The following is a 24,862-nucleotide window of genomic DNA, read 5'->3' as shown; positions in this document are numbered from 1 at the left end:
CACACGTACTTGTGGCCAAACATGCAAACAGACATGCTTTGATCATATATATTATAGAGCTATAACTGCTCGACCCAAGCTATGCGTGTTCCAATACTTGCATTGTCTTTTTACTGTTCGCCTTTTGGCGTTCTCTGGTCTGACACTGGTGGTGAGACGAGGCGATAAAGAAGGCTGCTGTCTCTGGTGTAGGGCAATCCGTTTCAAAGACAATGCGTATTGTGGTTAATACACACTTGATGCCCTGCAATAGGTATCTATCTATTTGGTGTTTGAACATCTAGATGCAGTGGAGGGATGAGAGGGGACAGGGAAAGGGGGGGGGGTGTAAGAATAAAAGTTTTGCTTGCTGGCTGGGAGAGACGGACGGATGGTCACGTCCAAAAAAACCTGCGGTTTACGAGTTACGTTTTTTAAAGTGTTTTCAAATGACCAGTTTTTAAGTTGACATGAGATGTTTTAAGCCAAGCCTCGCTGCTGTCTTCAGTGCTGGGTTGCAGGTCACGTGCAGTGTGTACCCACTACCACCGCCACCTGGCTGCCTTGGGGAAAATCTATCTGGCATCCGCGCAACTCTCCGTGGGTAAATACGAGATAAGAGGATGAATTTCTCACCAATTCACACAGCTCTCTTATCCGCAGAAACTCAGGCATCACGGGATCTTACGTATCTATGTATGTTGAAATTCTTTCGCACCGTACGTAGCCAACCGTGCTAACCGGAGGTGCGGGAGAAGGAGACCAAACCTAACACAAAAAGCACTTCCAAGGAAATGAGTTTTCAATGTATGCACAGTCTGCGGTTGCGCATGATGATCGTAGTGGACCAGAGGTTACACGGCCCCATCGGTTGCGCATTCGCCGCTTGTTGTAGCTCTAATCCGTTGGGCTGCCCTGATTAGCACTGAGTGTGTGTGAACCGCGAATTGCTACACGCCGTCTGATTCACTCGCAGTGGATGTAGAAAATCCCGTGACGTGATTCCTTGACGAGGTAGGCCATTGCGTTGCCGGCGTCACGGTCCAAAGTTTTGAAATTTGTCAAATGGACACGGCCAGCCTCTGCTGCTGGTGGTTGGCAGCAGCAGCGGCACTGTCTCATGCCACACACCGGGAGGTGGAGGACCTGCGTTGTCAGCAAGCAGCAACGTGCGAGAGGATGCCAGCCCATGTGGTGGCGCGGTGGGGAGTGCGCGCGCTGCTTCTGCCGGTCTCTTCATGAAGTTCACACACACCAACAACAATAATAATCGTGCCAACTTGTAATGCCGCGGTGCCACCGCCACCACGCAGCGTTGGCTCACTCTCGGAGACAGAGCTCAACTCGGACGTGTGTCGAGCCGGAGCTTCCAACAAGCTGGTGCTACCAACAATTGCCCAAGCTCTGCTATCCTCTATATATATTTGGGTGTTATCGGCCAATTAATAAGTGTTTACATGTGGGAGGAAACCTGAGCACCCGGAGTTAACCCACGCGTGCGAGGAGGCAACACTTTATCCCATACAGACGGAACAGGCGGAGTCCACAATTCTTGCTGTCACGCCTTTTCATGGCGAGCTGGGGGGGGGGGGGTAGGGATCCTCCTTGATGCCCACGGGAAGGGAGTTTCACGTTTGTGTGATCCGCCAACCCTCGCTGCCTCCACAGTGGATAGCAGGCCGCGTGTGTAGCCGCTGTAGTCCGGCTAATACCTCGGTTTCTCCCACAACCTCCCAGAGAGATTTTCTGCCACTCAGTGTGGCCTCACATATGCACCTAGCCTGGCATGAACACCGTGGAGCTGTCGCCGCCAAATGGAACTGAGTAAATTGCGTCACATTGCGTTTGTGTAAAGTACTCGACCATGCGGAGATGTTGAACTGAATCATTCTTGAATGCTGCTCGTGTGAACAAGTTGTTACCCAGAAGGTCGAGCGAGCCAGGAGTGAGCGGTTTACAGGGTCGCACTTTGACCTTTACTGTGCAACTGCTGTGTGCCCCTCTGCTGGCTGAGAGACGAGGAGGGGCAGGCGGCAGGCACTGCTCGCACGTGGGCCCGTGGGCAGTGTCCGCTGGAAGGAACGCGTCACCCTTCGTCGCATGGTGGAACAGCCTCGGCTCCCGCCTTGTGCAGAGCGTTGGTGACACGGCCCAGCGGTAGCGCGCGCTGCGGGGATCCACGGTTCAAATCTGGCAGGCCACTCCAGTTACTGCTACAGTGTGTATCAACCGTAACATACGCCGCCATATGCTTCTTCGTAGATGTTAAAGATCCCTCTGACATTGTAAATGAGCAGGCCATTGTGTGCAAGCGTCACGATCCACATTTGACATTTAAGAAAAATCACACCCCCAATTTCTCAATTGGGACCATGCACAGCAACGTCACCCCCGACTGCGAAACTACTGCACACTGTGGCACACAGCATTGCCTTCCTTTTGTGTGACGACATCGCTGCGCTGTAAGAATTATGGTGCGAAACTATTATTGAAAGTTGCAGCACCGGATAGGAACGGGAGAAAGCGGGCGAGAAGAAATGACTGGGGCAAAATGTTGGGCATGAGAGGGGAGGGATTCAGAGTGGGGGTGGCCACACAGAAGTCACGGGAGGCTTGAGATGATCCAGATTATTGTCAATGTTGTCTTTTTGCCGTATTTGTTCCCACCATGCGATCGGCGTCATAACATGGGATGACAGAATCCCACATTGCCATGCTGCACCAGCCCGCGTGTCACGGAGTGAAATCGTTTGCAGCTCGGGGTGTGTGAAGGCCTGATGGATGAGAAGGCTGGAGACAAGACCGAGAGCCTTTATCTCATGTATTAAAAAAACACCGCGAGACAACAATTTCACCCTAGCCCTAGACAGCTCATCAGCACTCCAGTTGAGCACACTCCAGAGCTCTGCGTCGAGTCCACACAGATTGAGCAGTGGACTTGACCTTGGAGCTTCACTTCCTGGAGCGCTGTGACTGGAACGCGGCTGCTTTGACAGCCGCATCACGGCAGGAGTGGCACGGGCTTTTGGGCGCCCCCGAAGACGAGCGGGAAGCCCGATGACCCTCGCCCTGCCAATAGGGGGGGGGTGCCAATAGGGGAAGCCCTCTTAAAGTCCTCTGGCACGGTCCCGACGGTCCCTGATGATGCTCTCAGCAGTCACCACCTTCACCCACCTCTAGTTCAGCCTCTCATTGGCTTCTGATCCACATGGGGCTGGAGTACCACTCACTCATCCTTGCACAGGGCTCCATTACACCCACCAATATTGCTCTAACCATAATGGCATTAAACCTCCTACTTTGTCAAATTACACCCTCAATATCTGATGGGAATTACTTTCCTCAGTAATACTATTCACCCAAATAAACATCTTTCTATTCGTGTAATATTTTAAACCAGTCAACATTGTGTTGGTTTTCTATGAATGTAACATATCTATACCAATACAGTTAATATGCAGTACGCTTATCTGTACTGGTGTTCACTTTCACATGAAAATTTCAAACCCCTATTTCTATGTATTTGTTATGCAATTATACTTTACTCATTACAGGTACTGTATTAAATTAAGCTATTTACGCCTGTCATTAGGCCCACACATTAAAAGGCTTCTTATTTGAGAAGAGACCTCGTGTCTCGCCTTAACACGGCTGTCCGAGCTTTCGCTCTAAAATTCTCATCTTGACCAGTTCGCAAAATGGACCATACCATTATCGCAATGCCCTTCATGAGGGGTGTTTCATGGCACAAACCATTCCCCCGTTGTACATGAGGGGTATTGTATCGGTTCACCCGTTCTGCACTCATATCAACAGAATATTTATAATAACTCTGATATTACATTTCACTGTGTAACACCGGGAGTGGGGGGAGATCTCGCCCCAATCCTTCCAGCGGTGCTCACGGCCCCTGCGTGGCAGTAGGGGGCGCCCTGTCTCATTCCCTCACGAGACAGAGACCCCCCCTTATAGATTTGAAGCTTTCGTGACTGCAAGGATTCATATTCTTAGGTTTTTTCGGTAAAGTCACGTAGGTAAAAATTAAAATTAATAAAAGTAAAATAAAAATCACGACGTTTCGGAGGCAACACAAGCCTCCGTCTTCAGGTGGAACAGTCACAGCACGATAGCTGTATCAAGTGAGAAATTCCAAGAAAACCGTATTTTTATATATACTGGTTGAGGGTGGGAGGAGCCAAGGTAGGCCCTGAATATTATTTTCGTGAGGTTCGGTGCGGCTGAAGCCGCTGTTAGGAAAGAGCCTTTGTTGTGTAAACTAGGTGCGGATGATGTAAAGGTGCGTGTAAAAGGGGACTGATTTAGCATAACAAAAAGGCTCAGAATATGAACGCCCCTTATAGCCTGAGCAGTCTTGGGGACAGTGCTGTTAGCGAGCACCGATGAAGGCCGACACGGAGGCCAGCACCACACCCGCCCACCTTTGTCTCCCCACTGGTGATGTTTACACACCCTCGGGGAGCCTCAGGACCGGTTCAGATAACCGGCACTGATATTGGCCGTGAGCAGGAATCGAACTCTGATTGTGGGGCTCTTAGCGCAGCGCGCTCACCACTGCACCATCACTCGTGCAAACCACTGCTCCCCACACATAGTCACAACAACAACAACCGCCATTCGCCACTAAGTGGCGGTGACGTCACCACGACGCTTGTGCCAGGCCAAGTGCACCTTGAGGCCACGTGAAGTGTCGAACGCCCGCTGGTAGGTCATGGGGCAGACTCAGGTGCCACGGGTCGACTGACCGAGATGACCAAGATAACTGGCTGATGCACCACCTGTGCCCTTTACTGTGCCAACTTGCTGTGCTTTAGCCACCCGGCGCTCCGCTCATTGTTGTGAGCGTCGCTCCTCCGCCCTCCGTTGTTGGAGGGCGACTGCCTCCAACTGCCCAGTAGCGTCCTTCACGAGCCTCCTCCACTGAGGCCGATCTTGACACACACGCTCATACTCTGAGACACGCTGCTATGGAATTGTTTGTTGAATGGCTTGCCAGACTTATATATTTTTACTCCCAGAGTTGGACTTGAGCCATATGAAGCGCAAACGTGAGAGTAATGCGACAGACTCGTTAATCACATCCCAGTCTGTGTGAGTCTTGGAGTCTCTGTGCGAGGCTATGGGTCTCTCGTTTGATTATTTGGTGACCGGCCTGAGACCATCAATGCGCTGCACTTGAGACCCGGGTTCCGAAACCCGGATTCGAACCCAGGCCCTTTGAGCCCCGAGCCGCCCAGCGCCTGCGCCGTGCGCGCTGAACCCGCGAGGTGGAGCGGGTCGTGGCGGGGTCGCCGGAGAGACGCCGCCAAAGTCTCCACGTCTCCCACGCGTCGTCGTCCCCCCCTCCGCTATCCCCGCAACGAATATCAACTCCTCCCCCGCCACACGCGCGCCACTGGTATAGTCCCAATAGCGCATTGCGTCAAACGGAGCATCGGCAGCGTCGCGGGTTAGACCATCTTGTCTGAAGGCGCGGTTTGGGGGGGGGGGGCGAGAGGAAATGACTTGCGGGAGCCGACTACGGCCGTTGTTTAGGAGGCTGCGCACGTCGTGGTCGCCCCCCCCCCCCCGCCCAATTGGAGGTTCGTGGCTGCCCCCCCCCCACCCACGGCCGGGGTGGCCGCGTCCTCCCGGCCTCACCGCCGCTGCTGCCGCCGCCGTCTCTGTGCGCAATGGAGTGGCTGTGCAGGGCGTGGAAGCGGGGGTCACGCTGCCGGCGGTGTGGCACGGCGGACCGTACATCGTGCCGTATGCACCGTAGAAACAGAAACCTGGGTTGGTCCTCCACTTAGGTCCACTTAGCCTGAAATAAAGCACCTGACCTACTGCAGTGAGTCACCACTGTCAGTACGGAGGAGGGAGGGAAGGGAGGCGGGTGGTTCTGGGGCTTGGGGCCGAGAGTCTGTGGAGCTCACGAGGGGTTCCGTGGAGTTCCCAAGGAGTGCGTGTGCAGAATAGGGAGCGGTGGCGCAGTGGTTAGCGCTGCAATGCGCTAAGAACTTGGCGACCCGATTTCAATTCCCACTCGCGACCAATAACAAGTGGTGAATATATATTAACCAGTCCTGGGCCACCCCATCAATCAACTCGGCCTCAATCGAGTGCCTCTTGTGATGCGTTGAACATCAGCATTGGGAGACGAAGGCAGCTTGGCGTTGGCCACTCGTCCACGTGTCTGCCGACCTTCGTAGGTGCTCGCTAACAGCACTTGCCCCAAAAGTCTGTTGAAGGCTAAATGGGGGGGATCTTTGTTTTTGTACAGAACGTGAGAGAGTTGGTGTCGGTGGTGGGCACAGTCAGCAAAGGCTGCCCTCCGCTGCCCTCCGCTGCTCGGTGTGATCCCTGGCCACATCACTGGTAGACTCTCAACATCTCAATGTGGCAGGACCCTCATGATAAAGACTCTTTGGACTTGGGAGTGGCTTTTCTGGGTAAATAAGTAATGAAAATATGACACGTAAAGTATTCGCAGCTACTATGATGAATAATAGATTTTTTTGGGGTTGGGCCACTTAACTATATGGCCAAATGTCTTGTCGTGTAACCCTCCACCACCCGAAAGAGTGAAACAAATTCAATCGTCGCGTGTACGAGCATTTCACAATGCGCCAATCATTCTTGTTCGGCCTCTCTCACCATGGCAATTAGAGACACGGCTTGTCGCTTGAAACTCGCAGTCCCTGATTTCCAGTCCTGGATCTCGTCCTGAAGATGCTTGGCGCATTTTCAATTGCTGCTAGATCCGGTTTGTTGTGAGAATTGTCCCTGTAACGTTCTTACCCGCCCCGACTTGACATCTGAGCTTCATCGCTCATTGGAGCCCTCCAGTATAAATAAATATTCTTACTCTGAAAGAATAATCATGATTTTACTCGATTTACTGTGGTTGTTTCAGGTGGTGGGAGGGTCTTAAGACACACATTTTTTGCCAGATCAGTAAGTGGCCTCACCCAAGACTGTGTTCAGCGGTGTGGATCATGGCCCTCCTGTGCGTTCTCGTAGAGACAAGGCATCGTGACTCACTCTCCCGCGTGATCCATGGGGAGATTCGATTCCCAGTCTCAACGCCGCGGTGTTCATAGCGCCTACAGCAGCTGCAGGTTTATGTGGGAAGCAATTAGTACGAGAATACAAGTTTTGCAAATAGAAATTAATTGATTCTTGGTGCACGTCATTTTATGCGCGTATTGTGAGCATAATACTAATAATACGATCAATGATTTCCCCAGCAAAGCCACACGGAGTGTGGCGACTTTTTCTGGAAGGCCTTGCTATATTGGGATGCTTGGAACAACATCGATGACATTGTGTTTGTGTGTATTTAGCCGTGGGGAGAGGGAGAACCAGAAACCGCAGAGGAAACCCATTGCATAATGTGGGAGAACAAACTCCACACAGGAAGGAACCCGAGTCAGGCATCGAACCCCCAAGGGTCTTCTTGTTGTGAGGCACAAGTATGACCACTGCGCCACCACCCTGCCGGATGTCGTGTGCCTACTCAGGTCAAACGAGTAGCGTTTGTGGTGGTGCGGCCAACCTCAGTTTGGATCTCGCAAGACAAAGGTGGCGGCGAAAGAGGTGACGAGGCGTACATAGCGGATCCTCATGTCCTGAAACGTGCAGACACTGGGAGAGACGGGGGCAGAGTCACGGAGAGAGGCAGGGACATGGAGACACACAGACAGGGTCACAGAGACAGAGCGTGACTGAGAGACGGCACAAAGACAGAGATCTCCCGTGTCGCCTTCACAGACTGTTAGATAGAGAACTATTGTCAGCCGCGTCGTGTGTCCAGTCACCGTCCGGTGACTCTCATCTCGGCCGTCCACAGGCATTCGTGCGCCAGCAGCACCAGCGTCCCGTGTCAGTGCGTGAGTTCGCCGGTGGCGAGAGCGCCTTCACACCACCGAAGGGGGTTCGCATTAGGGTCTGGGCTGTGCGCCGGACGCTCCAACGTTCTCGTAGCGCCATGCATCGTTGCGCGTGCGGAGTGCGACCATGCCGTCCTGCACACGGTCGCCACCAGGCCGATGTTTCAGTGTTCGATAACCGCCACTCTCGATAACCCTTCTAATGTGCAAGGACGCTGCCATTGGCTTGTCGAGTTTTACCCCTAGACTAAAACTCATTTCTAGATTGAAAACGAATTTCTTTAAAACTGCTTTTTGTGTTTAGTTTGTTGTCCTTTTCCCACACCTCCGATTAGCATGGTTGGCTATGTATGGTGCGAAAGAAGTTCAACATACTTGCATAATACCATAATCACTGCAGCACGTCATCAGCAGACGTGGTCAGTGCAGTGATGTGGCCCAGCGGCAGCGCGCCCGCTGCTTGTTGCAGAGTTTTGTGGCTGCCGCTTTTTGCAGATGTTCGTGGTTTTAATCCAGCAGCCGCCCTGGCGAATACTACGGTGTGTGTTAATCGTAGTAATGTTACGCGAATGATGTCAGATCTGTGGACGTCATTCATAAGAGTATGCCATCGTGTGCCAGTTTCAAAGGCCAAATGTGCCAAGTTAAAAAAGTTACACCGCATATTAATCAATTGTGATTACACACGGCAAGCAATCATCACCCTGAACTGGCAGACCAATGCCCCAGTTGACCCATCCTGGTCTCTTTGAGTTCTCACCTGTTCAAACAAAACATCTCTGAAACTTGAGTCCACTGCTCTTGCCATTCTTCGCAGTCCTGTGCTCCCACAGTGTATCTTGCTCCTACACGTGGGCCGTTCTCATCGCCCCCATCTCCACCGTGGTTGTCCCTGAATCCACACATGTCCCTCCGTCACCGATCTCATCCATCAGCCAGCGGCCCTTCCTGTGACGTGGCTGCCCCACGGCCAGATAACGTTACTTCTCTGATTTGTGTTTAATCTCCAATCCGTGTTCATCTTCCTGCCTCACGTGTGCAAAGCACAAAGACTCGTAGAGAAAGAGCAGCCTGACATTGATGGCATTAAACAAGGGCTGCAGGGTGGCCACGCGGAAGCCCCTGGGTTCGATTCCCGCCTCGGGCGCACTTCTGCGTGGAATTTGAACGTCCTCCCCCTCCTCTCTGCATGGGCTTCCTCCAGGTTCTCCGGCTTCCTCCCATTGCTCGACAGAACACTGTGTAACTGGCATTGGCCAAACATACAGATGCTGACAAATGATCTGCAAATCACTCAATGGGGATCACACGCGGCAGCAGCAGCAACGTCGCTCCTTCTGCAAAACAGAATGTTATTGACTCGGTGAGGCTTTCCTGAGTAAACAATCTTAATAATAATAGCATACAACTCAGTAGGGATTGGCTGTTTCTGTTGGTTTCACGGTACGATGATTGCCCTCCACGGTGCCTGCGTATCCCTGCACATGGCTGCATGCTCTGACAGACCAAAGCGAACGTTGATCACTGCAGCGGAAGGTTGCACGGTGAGAGCGCATAGGGCAGGGAAACCTTCACGGAGGGACACGCGATGGTTGTCACACCGGTGTTCAGAATCAATCGCCGCTTTCCAAAGTCAGGAACCCGGTGGAATATTCATTGTCCAGTATATTGATTTTAAATTGACCGATTTTAGAAACTTGCCCCATTTGTTTTGACTGCCGCATCGGAATCTTGAATCCAGTGGTGCTGCTGACCATCCACCGCTGTGGCGGCTTCCTTCGTTTCTCGGTTAACAATCTGCACACATTGTGTTTAATGCCGAGGGCATTTCTATACGTGCGTCAAAACTGTTAACCCAGGTTTTGTACCGATTGTTTTATATTTTTTTCCCGTTTATTTACTGGTGACGTGAAACAAAATATCTTAACCACCAGGTCCATATCCATGCTGCTACGAAACGCTGAAGAGTGAAACCTTAAACGCGTCTCGAGTTCGTGTGTAACAGCAGACCCGCCAAGTGCCACCGAGCTGCCCCCACCACGAGTAGCGTGGAGGAGGAGGCTCTGTGTCAACCCTGCACAGAGATCCCACCAAGGGTGACGCAACTCAACGGCTTGGAAACCCCACACCAAACCTCCAACTCGACACCTCCGTCAATAATACTATGCCATTATAATGCGAAACTGTACAATATGCGACGTTTCGGGCAATGGCCCTTGTTAATGGTGTTTAATGTGCTCTTAAGAAGTGCCATTGCCTAAAACGTCGCCCAGTATATGTATGTTTTTGCATTTTAAGGCTACAGTGTTTTTGACGAACGTTGAGTTGTGTTGTTAATTGCGTACCAACGCGACAGCAGCGTGTCAAATTGAACGTGTGTTTGTTTCTCTAGATCAGACGGGGGGGGGAGAAGACGACGAAGCGCCGGTGTGCAGGACTCCTTGGGCGTGGGTCAGCTCTGATGTTTGTGCCGATAGCCGATGGCGCGCAGGGTTCCCAGAGTTCAAGCTTTGTGTTTCACCCACTCCGCATCGTTCGCTTGGTTCCTGGAGCGAGCGTTTTTTTTCCAGGTGGTGGTGTTTCACAGCAGCTTGGTCATCAGCAAAAACAACAAAAACTTGTGTTTGTAATGCGCCCACAGCGATAACCGTGTCTCGGCGTAGACACACATCGGAGGACGGCAGAATGAGAGCAAGCGAGTAAGAGACGGAGAGACAGGAAGCAACTCGTTCACTTGAATCGCCCACCCACTCACTCAACCACCGACTTGACTATAACCCAATCACTCAAACACTCATCCACTCGCCCACCCACTCACTCAACCACCGACTTGACTAACCCACTCACTCAACCACTCATCCACTCGCCCACCCATTCACTCACTCACTTAACCACTGACCTATTTACCCATTCACCCACCTATTTACTCATTCACCCACCAATTCACTTACCAACTGACCCACTCACCCACTCACTCAACCACCGACTTGACTAACCCACTCACTCACTCAACCACTCATCCACTGGCCCACCCATTCACTCACTCACTTAACCACTCACCTATTTACCCATTCACCCACCAATTTACCCATTCACCCCCCAATTCACTTACCAACTGACCCACTCACCCACTCACTCAACCACCGACTTGACTAACCCACTCACTCATCCACTCGCCCACCCATTCACTCACTCACTTAACCACTCACCTATTTACCTATTCACCCACCAATTTACCCATTCACCCCCCAATTCACTTACCAACTGACCCACTCACCCACTCACTCAACCACCGACTTGACTAACCCACTCACTCATCCACTCATCCACTCGCCCACCCATTCACTCACTCACTTAACCACTCACCTATTTACCCATTCACCCACCAATTTACCCATTCACCCCATAATTCACTTACCAACTGACCCACTCACCCACTCACTCAAGGGAAGGAAGGAAAGGAAGCACTAGAGGGGGTTGTTAATCCACGGGGCTAGGGGTAGGAGGTGCTGAGCAGAGCTAAAGAGAAAGGAGGAACAGAGTTCCAGTTGGGGTGGGGGGGGGGTTAGTGACTAGAGGAGTGTGGGTAACTACAGGCGTGGGTGTTCACTAAACACACGTGACCCAGCACTCGTCTGTACTCATCACGTACGGCGGCTGCTGCTGAGCGCAGGTAGCGTCAGTGTGGATGCAGGCCACAGAAGGTAGAGGCTCAGCCCTGCAATTGCATGCCCACACCATTGCTGCCAGAAGAGCCTCTAATTGAGCGAACTCTACAGGATATTTGGTGTACTCTTCCACGTTCACCAGATGTGAGTGAGTGAATAGGTAGGTGCATTGGTGGGTCCGGCAAAAACAACCCCGTACCTCCTCGGTGGTGCTAGACCGCAACGCTGTGGTGGCTATGAGCAATGCCATGGAGGAAAAGCCAATTCCAATCGGTTGTTCCCCTTATAGCACTCGTAGCCACCACAGCGGCCAATTGGGGCTCTGAAAAATATCTCAGTCAGCTTGTACCAGAGCCTTCACGGGGACAGGCGTCTATGACGGCTCCTGGCCAAACCCCACTTGGCAGAGCCAGGAGACTGAATCCTTACCCTCGGGGTTCTTCCATAAATGGCAAAAAAAATCTACTGCGAGTGGCCATGTAGAATGTTCCAATGCTCACTGCGGAGAAAAGGCTGCCACTCCTCTGTAGGAAGCTGGATCGGAACTGCCTGAATCTCTGCGGTATTCAGGAGGTCCGGTGGGCTGGCTCTGGCTCCAGGAGACTGCCAAACAACAGGGAGTGGCTCTTCTTCTCAACAAAAGAATGAATGTGGGCTCGTGGCAGTGAGGTGAGGGAAGCTGTAATTTCCAGGCTACTGGAGGCTTGACTCCCCATCAACGGGAGGCGAGGAATGGTGGTGGTTGCTTATGCCTCCACCGAAGATGAACAATCAGTGGAGGGATGCAGGCAGGGCCGATGAGCCGGATGCCTTCTATGACCTGTTACAGGTGCGAGCTAAAGTGGCCTCTCGGGATAGAGTAATCCTGTTGGGTGACGTTATTGCTGATGCTGACACCTAGGCTGGAGTGATTGTAAAGCATGGGCCAGATCGGCTCAATTGAATGGTAGGAGGCTGCTCGACTCCTGTGCAGCCATGGCCTTGTAATTACCAACATGCTGTTCTGGCAACGGCGCATCCACACAACCTCATGATGCACACCGGGTCCATGCAAGAACATCTGCTGATGTCGAGGGGAAATGGGAGAGGTTCAGGACTGCGGCTCATGCAGCTGCAATATCTGCGTTGGGTATGCGGTCCAAACCTCCCAAGAGAGGCTGGCTGATGGAGGTGTTCTGGCTGGCTGAGAAAAAGCAACAGTCCCACTCCGACCATTTACAGCATCACACGTCAGAGAATGAGGAGGCTTTACTGCAGCCTTCACTCGGAGGTTTGGAGAGCAGTACAGCGCTGCAAGAATAGGTGATGGTCACAAGTTGCTGACGAGATGGAATCTGGCTCAATAGCCTGCAATCACAAATCCCTCTTAAATTCCATTAAAAAGTAACTTGCAGCGCCACACCTATCGCCATCCAGTAGGGGAAAGAAAGGTGATCCAATCTCTGACCCTCAGGAACAGATTTGCAGGTTTGCTGAACAATTCTGTGAGATCTTGGGGTAGGGCAAATCCTTCATCCCAGGAAACATCATAGGGCAAAGTGGGGATGACCCTGTTGAGGCTGCGGTGCCTTAAATAATGGAAGAAGTCATCGCCCCCTGTGAGTAGCTGGCTGAGGTGTCATCTATTGAGGAAGTACGAAAGGAGATCCAGAGTCTGAGATGAGGGAAAAGCGCCAGGCAGACATGATCTTCCAAGCGAACTGCTAGGGAGGGTGGCGTTTGTGTGCAGACTGCCCTATGTGACATCATTATCACAGTCTAGACCACTGGATGGGTTCCGCAGGATTGGAAAGATGCCCTGGTTGTCCCCCTCTTTCATAAGGTGGACTGCACAGAACTACAACGGCATGTCTCCCTCAGTGTGCTGGGAAAGGTCCTAGCAAGGATTATGCAACATTACCTTGCCAGGCACGTTGAAGAGAGGCTTGCGGAGTCTCAATGTGGCTTCAGACCGGAGCGGTCCTGCACAGACGCCATATTCTCTGTGTTTCTGCTACAGCAGAGGTCTAGGGAATTCCAACTGGACCTACATTTCAGTTTTATTGACCTGGTCAAGGCCTATGATAATCATCAATAGGCCTGGGCTCTGGGTTCTTCATGCTTCCAGAGTCTCTGACTCACAATCATTAAGGACCTTCATGATGGTGGGCAGGCCTGGGTAAAGCTACGTGGGAGTCCGAGCCATTCCCTGTTCACCTTGGGGGTGTAACAGGGATGTCCTTTATGTAACATCTTTTTAACATCTTTTTCAACCACATAGTTCGAGAAGCCTTCCATAGCTGTACCAGAGGAATTTCCGTCTGGTACAGATACATCGGAAGACTGATTGATGTTGGGATATGGTTGAGGGATGGCTCCCTATTGGTCAGCCATGTTATGTATGATCTGGTGATTGCTGCTCACTCAGAGAAGGAGTTGCAGGCACTGCTGCTTGACCTGGAGCGTTCTACTAAGAGATGAGGCCTTACCATCAGCCCCTCCAAAATTAAGCACCTGCCCTGGGTATTTTGTGTCATCAAACACTCCACCCCCTCAACTCCCCATTCGTGATGGGGCAGTTATGGAGTGGAGATCTCCATACCTGAGCAGTGTGCTTATGACCAGCCCTGGTTTGACAGCAGAGGTCTCTCTCCGAATCAGTCAAGCAGCTTTATATTTTGATCGGCTGTGTAATGCTGTGTGGAAGATACCTGATCTGTCACTCCACACAAAGCTTCTCGGCCACAGTCATGCCCTCCCTTCTCTATGCTTGCGAAACGTGGATCTCCAAAATCGAACATGTTCGCCGATTAGAAATATTCAGGCTGGCTTGCCTACGATCTATCCTGGGTTTTACCAAGCTGGATCGTGTGAGGAGCCCACAAATCCTTTAAAGATATAGGATACAGTCCCATCGGTGAGCTCCTTGGCAGACGAGGCTTCGTTAACTGGATCATGTAGCCCGCATACCCAGCCACTGCATGCCCAAATAGCTTTTGTTCGGCCGGAAAGAGGGGGGCGAAAGGGGCTAAACACTGGCTACAGAAGAGATATAATGATGTGAGACTGGTACCAGCGGTGTCAAGACCAGCCTCTGTGGAGGAGCCTCGTGAAGGATGCTACTGGGCAGTTGGAGGCAGTCGACCTCCAACAACGGAGGGAAGAGGACCGATGCTCTCAACAACGAGCAGAGCGTAGGGTGGCTAAAACACAACAAGTTGGCACAGTTAGAGGCATAGGTGGTGAATCTGCCAGTCATCTCAGTCAACCCATGGCATCTGGGTCTGTCCCGTTACCGGCCAGCAGGTGTTCAACACTTTACGTGGCCTTAAAGTGCACATAGCCTGGCACAAGCGCCATGGTGACGTCACCACCACTAAGTGGAAAATAGTGGTTGTTATTGTTGTTGAGTGATTTATGTAATTGGTGCATAATTCTGTTGCAGTGTCTGCAGAGTACAGAGAAACCCCCTCTTATTCGGAATATCCTATTATCTGCACACATCGAATCTTCCTGCTATCCACACATATCTGTAGATGAAAAGTGCTGTCGCTGAGGTGCTGCGTTCATCGCCGCTCATTGCTGAGGTTCAAAGTTATAATCCTGCAGCCACCCTGGTTATAACTGCGGAAGTATTAACCATAAATACACGCCGTCCGCTTGACAGTGGGCGTTAAAGATCGCATGATGTAATTCGAAACGAGTCGGTCTTTGTGTGCTAGCGTCATGGTCCGAATTTGGGACATTGGAAACATTGTAATATAAATGTCAATCATCTCTCCCTTCTGTGGACATTTGGCAGGATCATCCTGAAAAGCAGCCTTGAGACTCGGCGAGGCTCTTCCTAGGTAAACAAGCGGAGTAGTAACTCTTATTATCCACGCAAATACACACACGGGGAAGCTGCCACCGCGCTGGTGCGGTCAGTGTACTGCAATTCTGAGGTCACCGGTTCGATTCCATCAATGGGACAAGTTTCTCAAATCTCCCCTCCCGCCTCTGTCCAGCCAGCAGCCGTGTAAATGGGTGCAGTACAGTCGATCGGCAGGTCACATGGTGCGGTAAAGTGTGGGTATTCCCACCTCTTCCAGCACGTCTGAAACAACGTGGAAGAGTAGGCCAAACATCACTCTAGAGCTCGCTCTGGTGGACGAAGCCCTTCTGCCAGCAGTGGTGTGAACAGGCATTGCAGGGCCTAACCTTTAACTATGATTGGCACACGACTCGTAGATGAAAGGACTAACGTCCGGGTGTGTGAGAGTGGAACATTGAATTGTGTCCTCACATTCCTACGGGCGAGAGAGGAGCTGCTCTCTTCCCCACGGCCACGGCTTCCACACCGACGTGATAACCAAATCACCGGGTGGAGCCTTCGTACCGATGGGGCGCGGAGCCATTAGCTCAACACCCTTTCATCGGCACCGCTGTCGATTCTCTTTTCAGAGCGTTTCATCTCTCGGTCGCAAATCTGTACGAGAGCAGCGTGGTCTTGGTAGCTACCATGAGATATGTAATATCTCCGGAATATAGTTAACTAGGACGTGCGTCTATACAACACAATTTACACACTCAAGTTGCTGCCTAAGGTGGACACGGTAATAATGGCATTGAGTCCCAAGACTCAGTGCGGCTAACATCAATGATATAGTGTGTGTTTAGCTATGGGAGGAAACTGGATTATAACCCAGATGAAACCCAGACTCAACTGCCGAAGAGCATAACAAGCTGCACGCAGAAAGTGACCCGAGTCGGGAATCAAGCCCATGGAATTCTCGCTGTGAGGCAAGAGTGCTATCACTGCGCCTGGCGTCCATCGGACGTGTCCGTGTCGGGGTCGCGCGGTCTCGGGATTGCCGGGGGGGGGATTGGCGGTCGCGTTGCACTGACAGGCGAGAGCGGGTGGATGGGAGTGTGGCGGGCAGGAGGGCTTCCCCGTGCCGAGCTGTCACTGACTGCCTTCCGCCTGTTCCGAGGGCGGCTGCTGGTGCTGCCGATGCATCCAGCCACTCCACACTCATCAGCAGCATCGTTTTTAGAAGGTAGCAGTCGGAAGGGTTGCGAGTTCAAATCCTGGTTTGGTTCTTGACTCAGCCCATCATCATCACCACTACATGGGGCGGTACTCGTTTATCGGAGACGGCTGCCCGGGAACACAACGAGTGCCTCCCACCCCAATATCGATTATGCTCAGAATGATCACGCACGCATTAACACACACACCCATTAACACACACACGCGCACCCATTAACACACACGCGCGCACCCATTAACACACGCATTAACACGCACGCATTAACACACGCACGCATTAACACACGCACGCATTAACACGCACGCACTCATGCACATTCCCCCATACGCAAACGCATTCCCACACGCACACACGCACAACAAGCACAAGACAAAGGTCCCCTGTGTAGCCTTACACAAACTATTGGGGCAAGTGCCGTTAACGAGCAACTATGAAGGCCGGCCACGGCACACGAGGGGGTGGGTGGCCAGCACCACGCCCGGCCGCCTTTGTCTCCCCAGTGTCGATGTTTACTCACTGCACCAGGTACTCATTTGAGGCTGAGTCGAACTAGGTTAAGCCTAGGACGGGTTCAGATAATTATCGTCACCGGTGTTGGCCGTGAACGGGAATCTTAACTCGCGTGGCCGGGCCCGTGTGACCGCGCACACTCACTGACACACACACACTCACTGACACACACACTGACACACACACACTCACTGACACACACACTGACACACACACTGACACACACACACTGGCACACGCACGCTGACACACACACTGACACACACACACTGACACACACACACTGACACACATCCATTCACGCTCGCACAGACAAGCTGGCTCACTCATGCACACGCTCACACACGCTCGCACAGACCCACACGCTATCACTCCTACCCCATACACGCGCACACTGGCACACGCTCACACGAAATCACACACGTTTACACTCGCACTCACACACATACCGCTCACACACAGACACACGCTGACACACGCACCCACACACACTCACTGACAGGCACAGACACACTGACACACACACAGACACACGCTCACACACACTGAGAGACACACACTGACATACGCACCCACACACACTCACTGACAGGCACACACAGACACACTGACACACACACTGACACACACACAGACAAACACACACTGACACACACACTCACACAGACACACACACACAGACACACACTGACACACACACGGGCCTCGCACGCGCGCGCAGAGCACGCACGCGCCCGTGCACATCGCGCGCGACATCGTCTGCTGCATCATCCCCCACCACCACCATCATCACCACCACCATCCCCCACCACCACCATCACCACCATCATCATCACCACCACCATCCCCCACCACCACCGTCCCCGGGAGCGAGCGCTGTCAATGGCCATGGCCGCGGCATTGACCGCGGGAGGCGGCGGTGCGGGAGGGACGCGGCAGAGCGGCGGCGGCGGCGCTGGCGGCGGCGTGGGGGGGGCGGGGGTGGCGGTGGTGGCGTGGCCGGGAGATCGCGCCCTGCGGCCGGCCTAACGCCCCCCGCCAGGGACGGAGCCGGCGCCTCTTCTTCTCCTTCTTCCTCTTCGCCGGAGGAGGAGGAGGGGGGAGGCGAGGGCCATGAAGAGGGAGGACTTGAGAATGATGAGCGAGAGCCATTTTCCCTACCGGCGTCACTCGTGGATATGGTGAGGCCTCCTCTCCCTCCTCGCTCGCTCCCTCTGCGCGTAGCCACCACCAACAGCACACTCGGTACACACAGTACACACACACAGCACACACAGTACACACACACAGTATACACAGTACACTTACACAACACACAGTACACACAGTACACTCACACATAACACAGTACACTCACACAGCACACACACAGTACACCCACAGCACACACAATACACTGACAGTACACACAGTACACCCACACAGTACACTCGGTACACACACACAGTACACTCACACAGTACACTCACACAGTACACACACACAGTACACTCAGTACACACAGCATACTCACACAGTACACACAGAACACTCACTCAGTACACACAGTACACTCGGTACACACGCACAGTACACAGTACACTCACGCAGCACACAGTACACTCACGCAGCACACACAGTACACAGTACACTCACACAGTACACACAGCACACTCAGTACTCACACTCACACAGTACACACAGTACTCACACAGCACACACAGTACACATACACAACACAGTACACACACAGTACACTCACACAGTACACTTACACAGCACAAACATGTACACTTCCACAACACACAGTACACACACAGCACACTCAGTACACACACAGTACACTCACACAGTACACTCACAGTACACACTCACAGTACACACACACAGTACACTCACACTGCACACACAGTACACTCACACAGTACACTGTACTGTGTGAGTTACTCTACTGTACTGTGTCACTTGGGCAGTGCGAGTTACTCTACTGTACTGTGTCACTTGTACAGTGCGAGTTACTCCACTGTACTGTCACTTGTACAGTGTGAGTTGCGCTACTGTACTGTGTCACTTGTACTGTGTGAGTTACTCTACTGTACTGTGTCACTTGTACAGTGCGAGTTAATCTACTGTACTGTGACACTTGTACAGTGCGAGTTGCTCTACTGTGCTGTGACTCTTGTACAGTGCGAGTTGCTCTACTGTGCTGTGACACTTGTACAGTGCGAGTTAATCTACTGTGCTGTGACACTTGTACAGTGCGAGTTGCTCTACTGTACTGTCACTTGTACAGTGCGAGTTACTCTACTGTGCTGTGTCACTTGTACAGTGTGAGTTACTGTACTGTGTCACTTGTACAGTGCGAGTTACTCTACTGTACTGTGTCACTTGTACAGTGTGAGTTACTCTATTGTACTGTGTACATACTGCATGGCACAAGTGTGGTGTGAGTCTTGCTACTGCTACACTCTCGTGTGCTTGCTGTGGGTGAGTGTTGGACCCCGTGCCAAGGTGGAGGGGGGCATGGGGAGCATGGGAAGGATGAGGGCTGCCGAGTGAGAGACCCGGGGGTGTGCGCTTCGCTCTCGCAGCGGCTCGCTCCCCCGTCTCGTCTGCCGTAGGCGGCTTCGTCGTGGTCATTTCTCCAGCAAGCGGTGGCATCCTCACCCGTACTTAGCACCTATCTTCCTGCAGCCAGCACAACTCATAATTCACTTTGCGGGGCTAGGCCACGGTCGTCTGGGCCAAACGTGTGTCTTCTCGGTTGGTGGACGGTCTTAATTATGTCAATTTGGTGCAGATCATTGCGAGGCATAACCCAGAATCAATGATGGCTCACGGCTGTTGATGGCCGTCATCGTCACACACTGGTCCGTGATGTGGCTGATGCAGAGCTTGCGTTGACCTGTGCCTGTGTATTTGGACGATTGTGGGGCGGGCGGTGGCGCAGCGGTTAGCGCGCTTGTTCGATTCCCGCTCACGGTGTTGAAACATCGCCACTGGAGAGACAAAGGCGGTCGGGTGGTGCTGGCCACCAACCCATCCACCCCCTCGTGTGCCGTGCGGACTTCCACAGATGCTCGCTCGCTAACAGCGCTTGCCCCAAGAGTCTGATGAAGCGATACACGTGGGATCTTTGTCTTGGACGATTGCAGTCATCGCCCATTACTCACAACAATGTTGAGCATCGTGTGAGTGGCGCTGTGAAGACGCGTGGTCTCTGTGTGTGTGTGGCTTCATTGGCCTGTCACTCATAGCGAGGTGAGAGGTTTGTGGGGATCCGGGAAGGGAAGATCTGGGGGGGTGGTGGGGGTCTTGTGTCTGTGTGAAGAGTTCTCCATCTCCTCTGCTTGACCTCTACCACCATCGCAAGCTACCTGCCGACTGGACTGTGGTGAACTCCATTTATACTGCTGGGTGCGGGGGAGGATGAATGAAACTGGTGACCTTAGCATTCCGTGTCCAGCGTGCTGCTGACCATTAACACCACTGTGGCAGCTACCTTCAGCTCTCATTTAAACGTGTAAAACCTATGTTTAGTGCTCGAGACATTTATCTATGATCAGAAAAACCGGTTTGTACCATGTTTATGGTTATGCAAATATTCGGTGATGGTGTTTCTGCTGCCTTGGCAGTGGTGCACAAGCACAACAACAGACATCTACACATTCATCTTTAACATTGGTCTTAGAAGGACACGTAATTATAATCGGTGACGTTAAGGCAATGGCCCTTCTAATGACTACTAATAGCCGTCCCTCCTGTGCCCGGCGCAAGAGGACTCTGCACCTGGCCTGCGAGCGGCATCGGCCTGCCAGCAGGGGGCGATGATTATTGCTATGTGTGTAACATCAATTGGGTAATTTGGGGTCTTTCTGACGAACTCAACTCAGCGAGAAAACGAAAACACAACGAATAAGAACAAATGGGGCCTGCGTAATGGGAAAGACCCCCTTAGGGCTCAGGCGTTCATGACAACTGTGTGCATGAGCATATCCATCTCTCCACATCAGCAAAAGTGTTTCACAACCCATCAACAGCACGGCCTTAAGATCACTTACAGTGTGTCATCAGCAGAGTCAGTCTTTCTTGAACCAATAGTTGGTGAACTGACAGATGTTTATAGGCAAAGGACTCTTTATTTAAGGTGTGGGGGTCTCATTTCGATGCAAAATTATACAGAATACAAACGTCACTATAATCATCAGCATCGTTGTGGAGAATATAAATCGCTAAATAGATTATGTATATCCTCCTCCGCTCTGGAGATTCGTATATAATGAAGGAGACATTGTCTGCTTATTATTTATATTCTCCACACAGATGCTTGTGATCGTTTTGCGAGAGGCAGGCGGGTCTGTCCCGCAGAGGAGGGGGGGCAGTCTTGAGATGTACAGATTTATAAATAGAGCCCCCCCCCCCCCCACGGAAATACAACACTCCCTCAATGTATTGTCTGGTGAATATTAATACAATACCAATTGTCAAGGTCTACATGAGGAGGGGGGGGGGGATTTCCTCAATCGCCCCCCACTTTGTCCTGCCACCACAAACTGTTTTATTAATGTTACCAGCTAAGGCCCACTGAGCTATATCGATCCTTTTCAGAAGCGACCTGGCCATCACTATTGATAGCTCAACGTCGTGGCGTATCACGTGGAAATACTCTAAACGCATGTTTCTAAATGTAGGAGGGAACAACCAGAGGACGTGGAGAAGAATCCACGCAACCACGGGGAGAACACACAAACTCCAGCTATACAGCAGGTGTCAGGCTCGGGATGAAACCAACCACCTCCTGTATACCAGGCGAGGTTGTGAGCATCATGCCACCGTGGCGCCCTGTATTGCGAGAGAGAACCTGTGTGTCTGGGTCGTTGTGTTTGTGGTGCTGCTGGGGTGTGTGTAGACGTGTGTTGATCTTGACTGTGAGACACCACCTCTGCAGAAGTGTCGTCATGCAGCAGCACTGCGTGATGGTAGCACGCCAGGCAGCGTCACTGCGTGAGTGTGAGAGAGGTGTGAATGTGTGCGAGGGGAATTTGTGTGTGTGACGGAGAGTTTGCAAAGATGTAAGAGTGTGTTAGAGAGAGAGAGTTTGTGTGTTTGTGGGGAGCGATGGCGGCGCTGTTGGCGCGTTGCGCTATGAACCCGGCGGCCCGAGTTCGATTCCAGCTTACGGCCAACACCGGTGACGATTTTCTGCACCGGTCCTGGGCCTCCCCTAGATTGGCTCAGCCTCAAATGAGTACCTGGTGTGGTGTGTAAACATCACCACTGAGGAGACAAAGGCGGCCGGGCGTGGTGTTGACCACCAACCCCCTCGTGTGCCTTGCCGGCCTTCATACGTGATCGCTTACAGCACTTGCCCCAACACTCTGTTCAGGCTATATGGGGAATATTTGTCTTTGTTGTGTGTTTGGGAATTTGCAAAGGTGCGAGTGTGTTAGAGTATGTGTGTTGTCAGTCATATCAGTCAGTTCACCCATGGAACTTGGGTCTGTCCCGTGATCTCCTGCAGGTAGCGAGCCTTGCACTCTTCACGTGACCTCAACGTGCACCTAGCCTGTCACAAGCGCTGTGTTGACGTCACCTCCACTTCGTGGCGAATGGCAGCTGTTGTTGTTATTGGTGTGTGTATGTATGTGGAGAGTTGGCGTGTGAAGGTTTGTGTGTGCGTGTGACTATGTCCGCCATGCTCTCGAGTATTGTGGCTCAGCAGGTCATCATAGCAATAAATTGTACGCACTTTGACGATCAAAAGATAAGACCTTAATGAAGAGTGACAGTTAAATTGTTTTGTTAATAGGATATTACCAAATAAAGCAGAACAAAATTGTTAAATGCCACGTTAATTTAGCACTGTTATGACTAATACCAGCAAGCAACGGGCAGCTGTGATTGCGTTATTCCAGGTAACATAACTCACCTGTGCCCACATTCGGGCATGTCTCCGTGGTTTGGGATATGGACAGGTGCTGAGCAGGGGGTTGGTGTTCAACTGCGCGCTTCCAACCCAGTGGGGAGGTGGGGGGACGTGTCCGTCACCAGCTGCAGCAGCTGAGTCGCTTGGCAGATGTGGTGGCTTCTGTGGATCATTCGTCACCAGTTCTCTGGAAGAGGCATTGCAGCTTTTGGCAGCTTTTGGCTCAGAGCCTAGGCAAAGCATCGGCCTAATTCCCAAACGAGCCCAATGGCAGTGGTCAGCGGTGAGGCGCGAGCGCGTTGGTTGTGGGTGGCACCGCGATGTGCGAGTGTGATGGGGTGGATGATGATGGTGGTGGTGGTGGTGGCGGCGGCGGTAGATGATGTGTGTTTGTGTTGTCTCGAGGCTAGTGCAGGGGGTTGTGGGATTATGGTGAGGACACGCATTGCGGTTGTGTGGCCGGTTTATGATGGACGGCTAAACCGCTTCGGGAGAGTAGAAGACAATTTATTTTGCAATAAGGAAGTTCACCTTCACACATCTGCCTGTCCACATAAAAAAGAAACAGATTATATCTGGTGATGCTGCTGCTATGTTGGCAGGGGTGCACAAGCACAGTGAATAAAACCCTCCACGTTTGTCAATAACACTGTGTGCCCTTACAAGGAATCATATAAGGTGACGTTTCAGGCAATGGCCCTTCTGCATAGAACATTTACATTTTTTGACAATGTAAATGATAAATAAAATAATTAAATATTGTTTTTTACCCATTGGCCACACGGAATTCTGGGAGTGCATAATGTCAGCTGTATTGGTTGAACACAAGGGAACTCTGGGCCGGTTTCCATATTGAGTGTCTCATCAGCAGACTCAGGCTTGCTTATTGATAACATGGGTGCTGCCACAAAAGTAATGTCTGTGTTACGGGTAATGCAGTTGGACTTTAAAACAATAATCTTCTAACTGAACGTCTGTGCATGTTTAAAGTTCTGGGAATGTAATGGCAGGAACGGGGAAGCAACTTGAAGGTGGGAATGGATTTTGTCAGGAACGCGGTTGTAGGTGCCCCAGGGAAGAGGTGGTTGCAGTCGGCTGGGTTGGAGGTTGGGTAGTTACTGCCTGGCAGTGGTGGCTACGCACGCGGCCTGTAATACAGCAGTGTGGAGGCAGCGAGAGTCGGTGGATCGCACAGACGTTGCAAAACTCTGTTCCCGTGGGCGTCGAGGAGATGCTGTATGCTGGCTCTCCAGAAGGCAGCACAGCAGACTGGGCTTCTCCTTTTCCATGTATAGGGGATCGAGTGTTGCCATCTCGCACGCGTGGGATTGGTCCGGGTGCTCCGTTTTATTTGTTTAAATATTATTCGTCTTTTTTTATGCAATTAGTGTTTTCCACTCCCACGCCTCTTGAAGTCATCACGCGGTACCCTCCACCTCACCTGTGCTGCGTGACGTCATCAACCTCTCTCCCCATCACGCCCGTGTCTTGTGACGTCACCCCCTCTTACCAATTCACCGGAATCTCGCGTGACATCATACCCCATTCTGCTCCAACTCACCAGTGTCGCGTGACATCATTTCACCTCTCCTCACCACCTTATACATCTCGTGACGTCATCAACGCCTCCTCAGAACCAAATTCTTGCACGACATCATCCCTCTCCACCTCACCGGTGTCGCGTGACGCCATTACCCAGTCTCCTCAGCTCCCCGGCATCTCTTTGACGTTATCGCACCCCTCCACCTCACCACCGCAAGTCTCGCGACATCATAACCCCTGTTTGCCCCTTCCGCGTCCTGTGGCGTCATTTCCCCCCTCTCTTCCTCACAGCCTCACCCCAAAATGTTGTGACGTCGGTACTTCTCTCCCCAACAGCCCAGCAGTGTCTCTGAGATC

At 52.0% G+C, this 24,862-nt stretch overlaps 1 protein-coding gene across 4 annotated transcripts in view; it reads left to right on the top strand.

Annotated features, from left to right (window-relative positions):
* The window catches only part of LOC133348822 (cAMP-specific 3',5'-cyclic phosphodiesterase 4B-like), a 285,363-nt gene that overhangs the window by 156,978 nt on the left and 103,523 nt on the right, over nucleotides 1–24,862 (top strand). Inside the window, exon 1 of one of the 4 annotated variants that reach the window (XM_061561891.1) lies at nucleotides 565–583. The exons of 2 other annotated variants lie outside the window; for them this stretch is intronic. Coding sequence is in view for 1 of the 2 variants with exons in the window: in XM_061561873.1 (XP_061417857.1) it covers nucleotides 18,172–18,239 (68 nt within the window). In the remaining variant the exon portion in view is untranslated. Of the gene's footprint in view, nucleotides 1–564; nucleotides 584–18,123; nucleotides 18,240–24,862 lie in introns of those variants that run through there. One more of the 4 variants, XM_061561873.1, reaches the window with a different exon arrangement.

Source organism: Lethenteron reissneri, chromosome 4 (genome assembly GCF_015708825.2).
Source record: "Lethenteron reissneri isolate LAM-NWPU_2019-01 chromosome 4, ASM1570882v1, whole genome shotgun sequence".
NCBI lineage: Eukaryota > Metazoa > Chordata > Hyperoartia > Petromyzontiformes > Petromyzontidae > Lethenteron > Lethenteron reissneri.
This window is presented reverse-complemented; position numbering and strand designations above follow the sequence as displayed.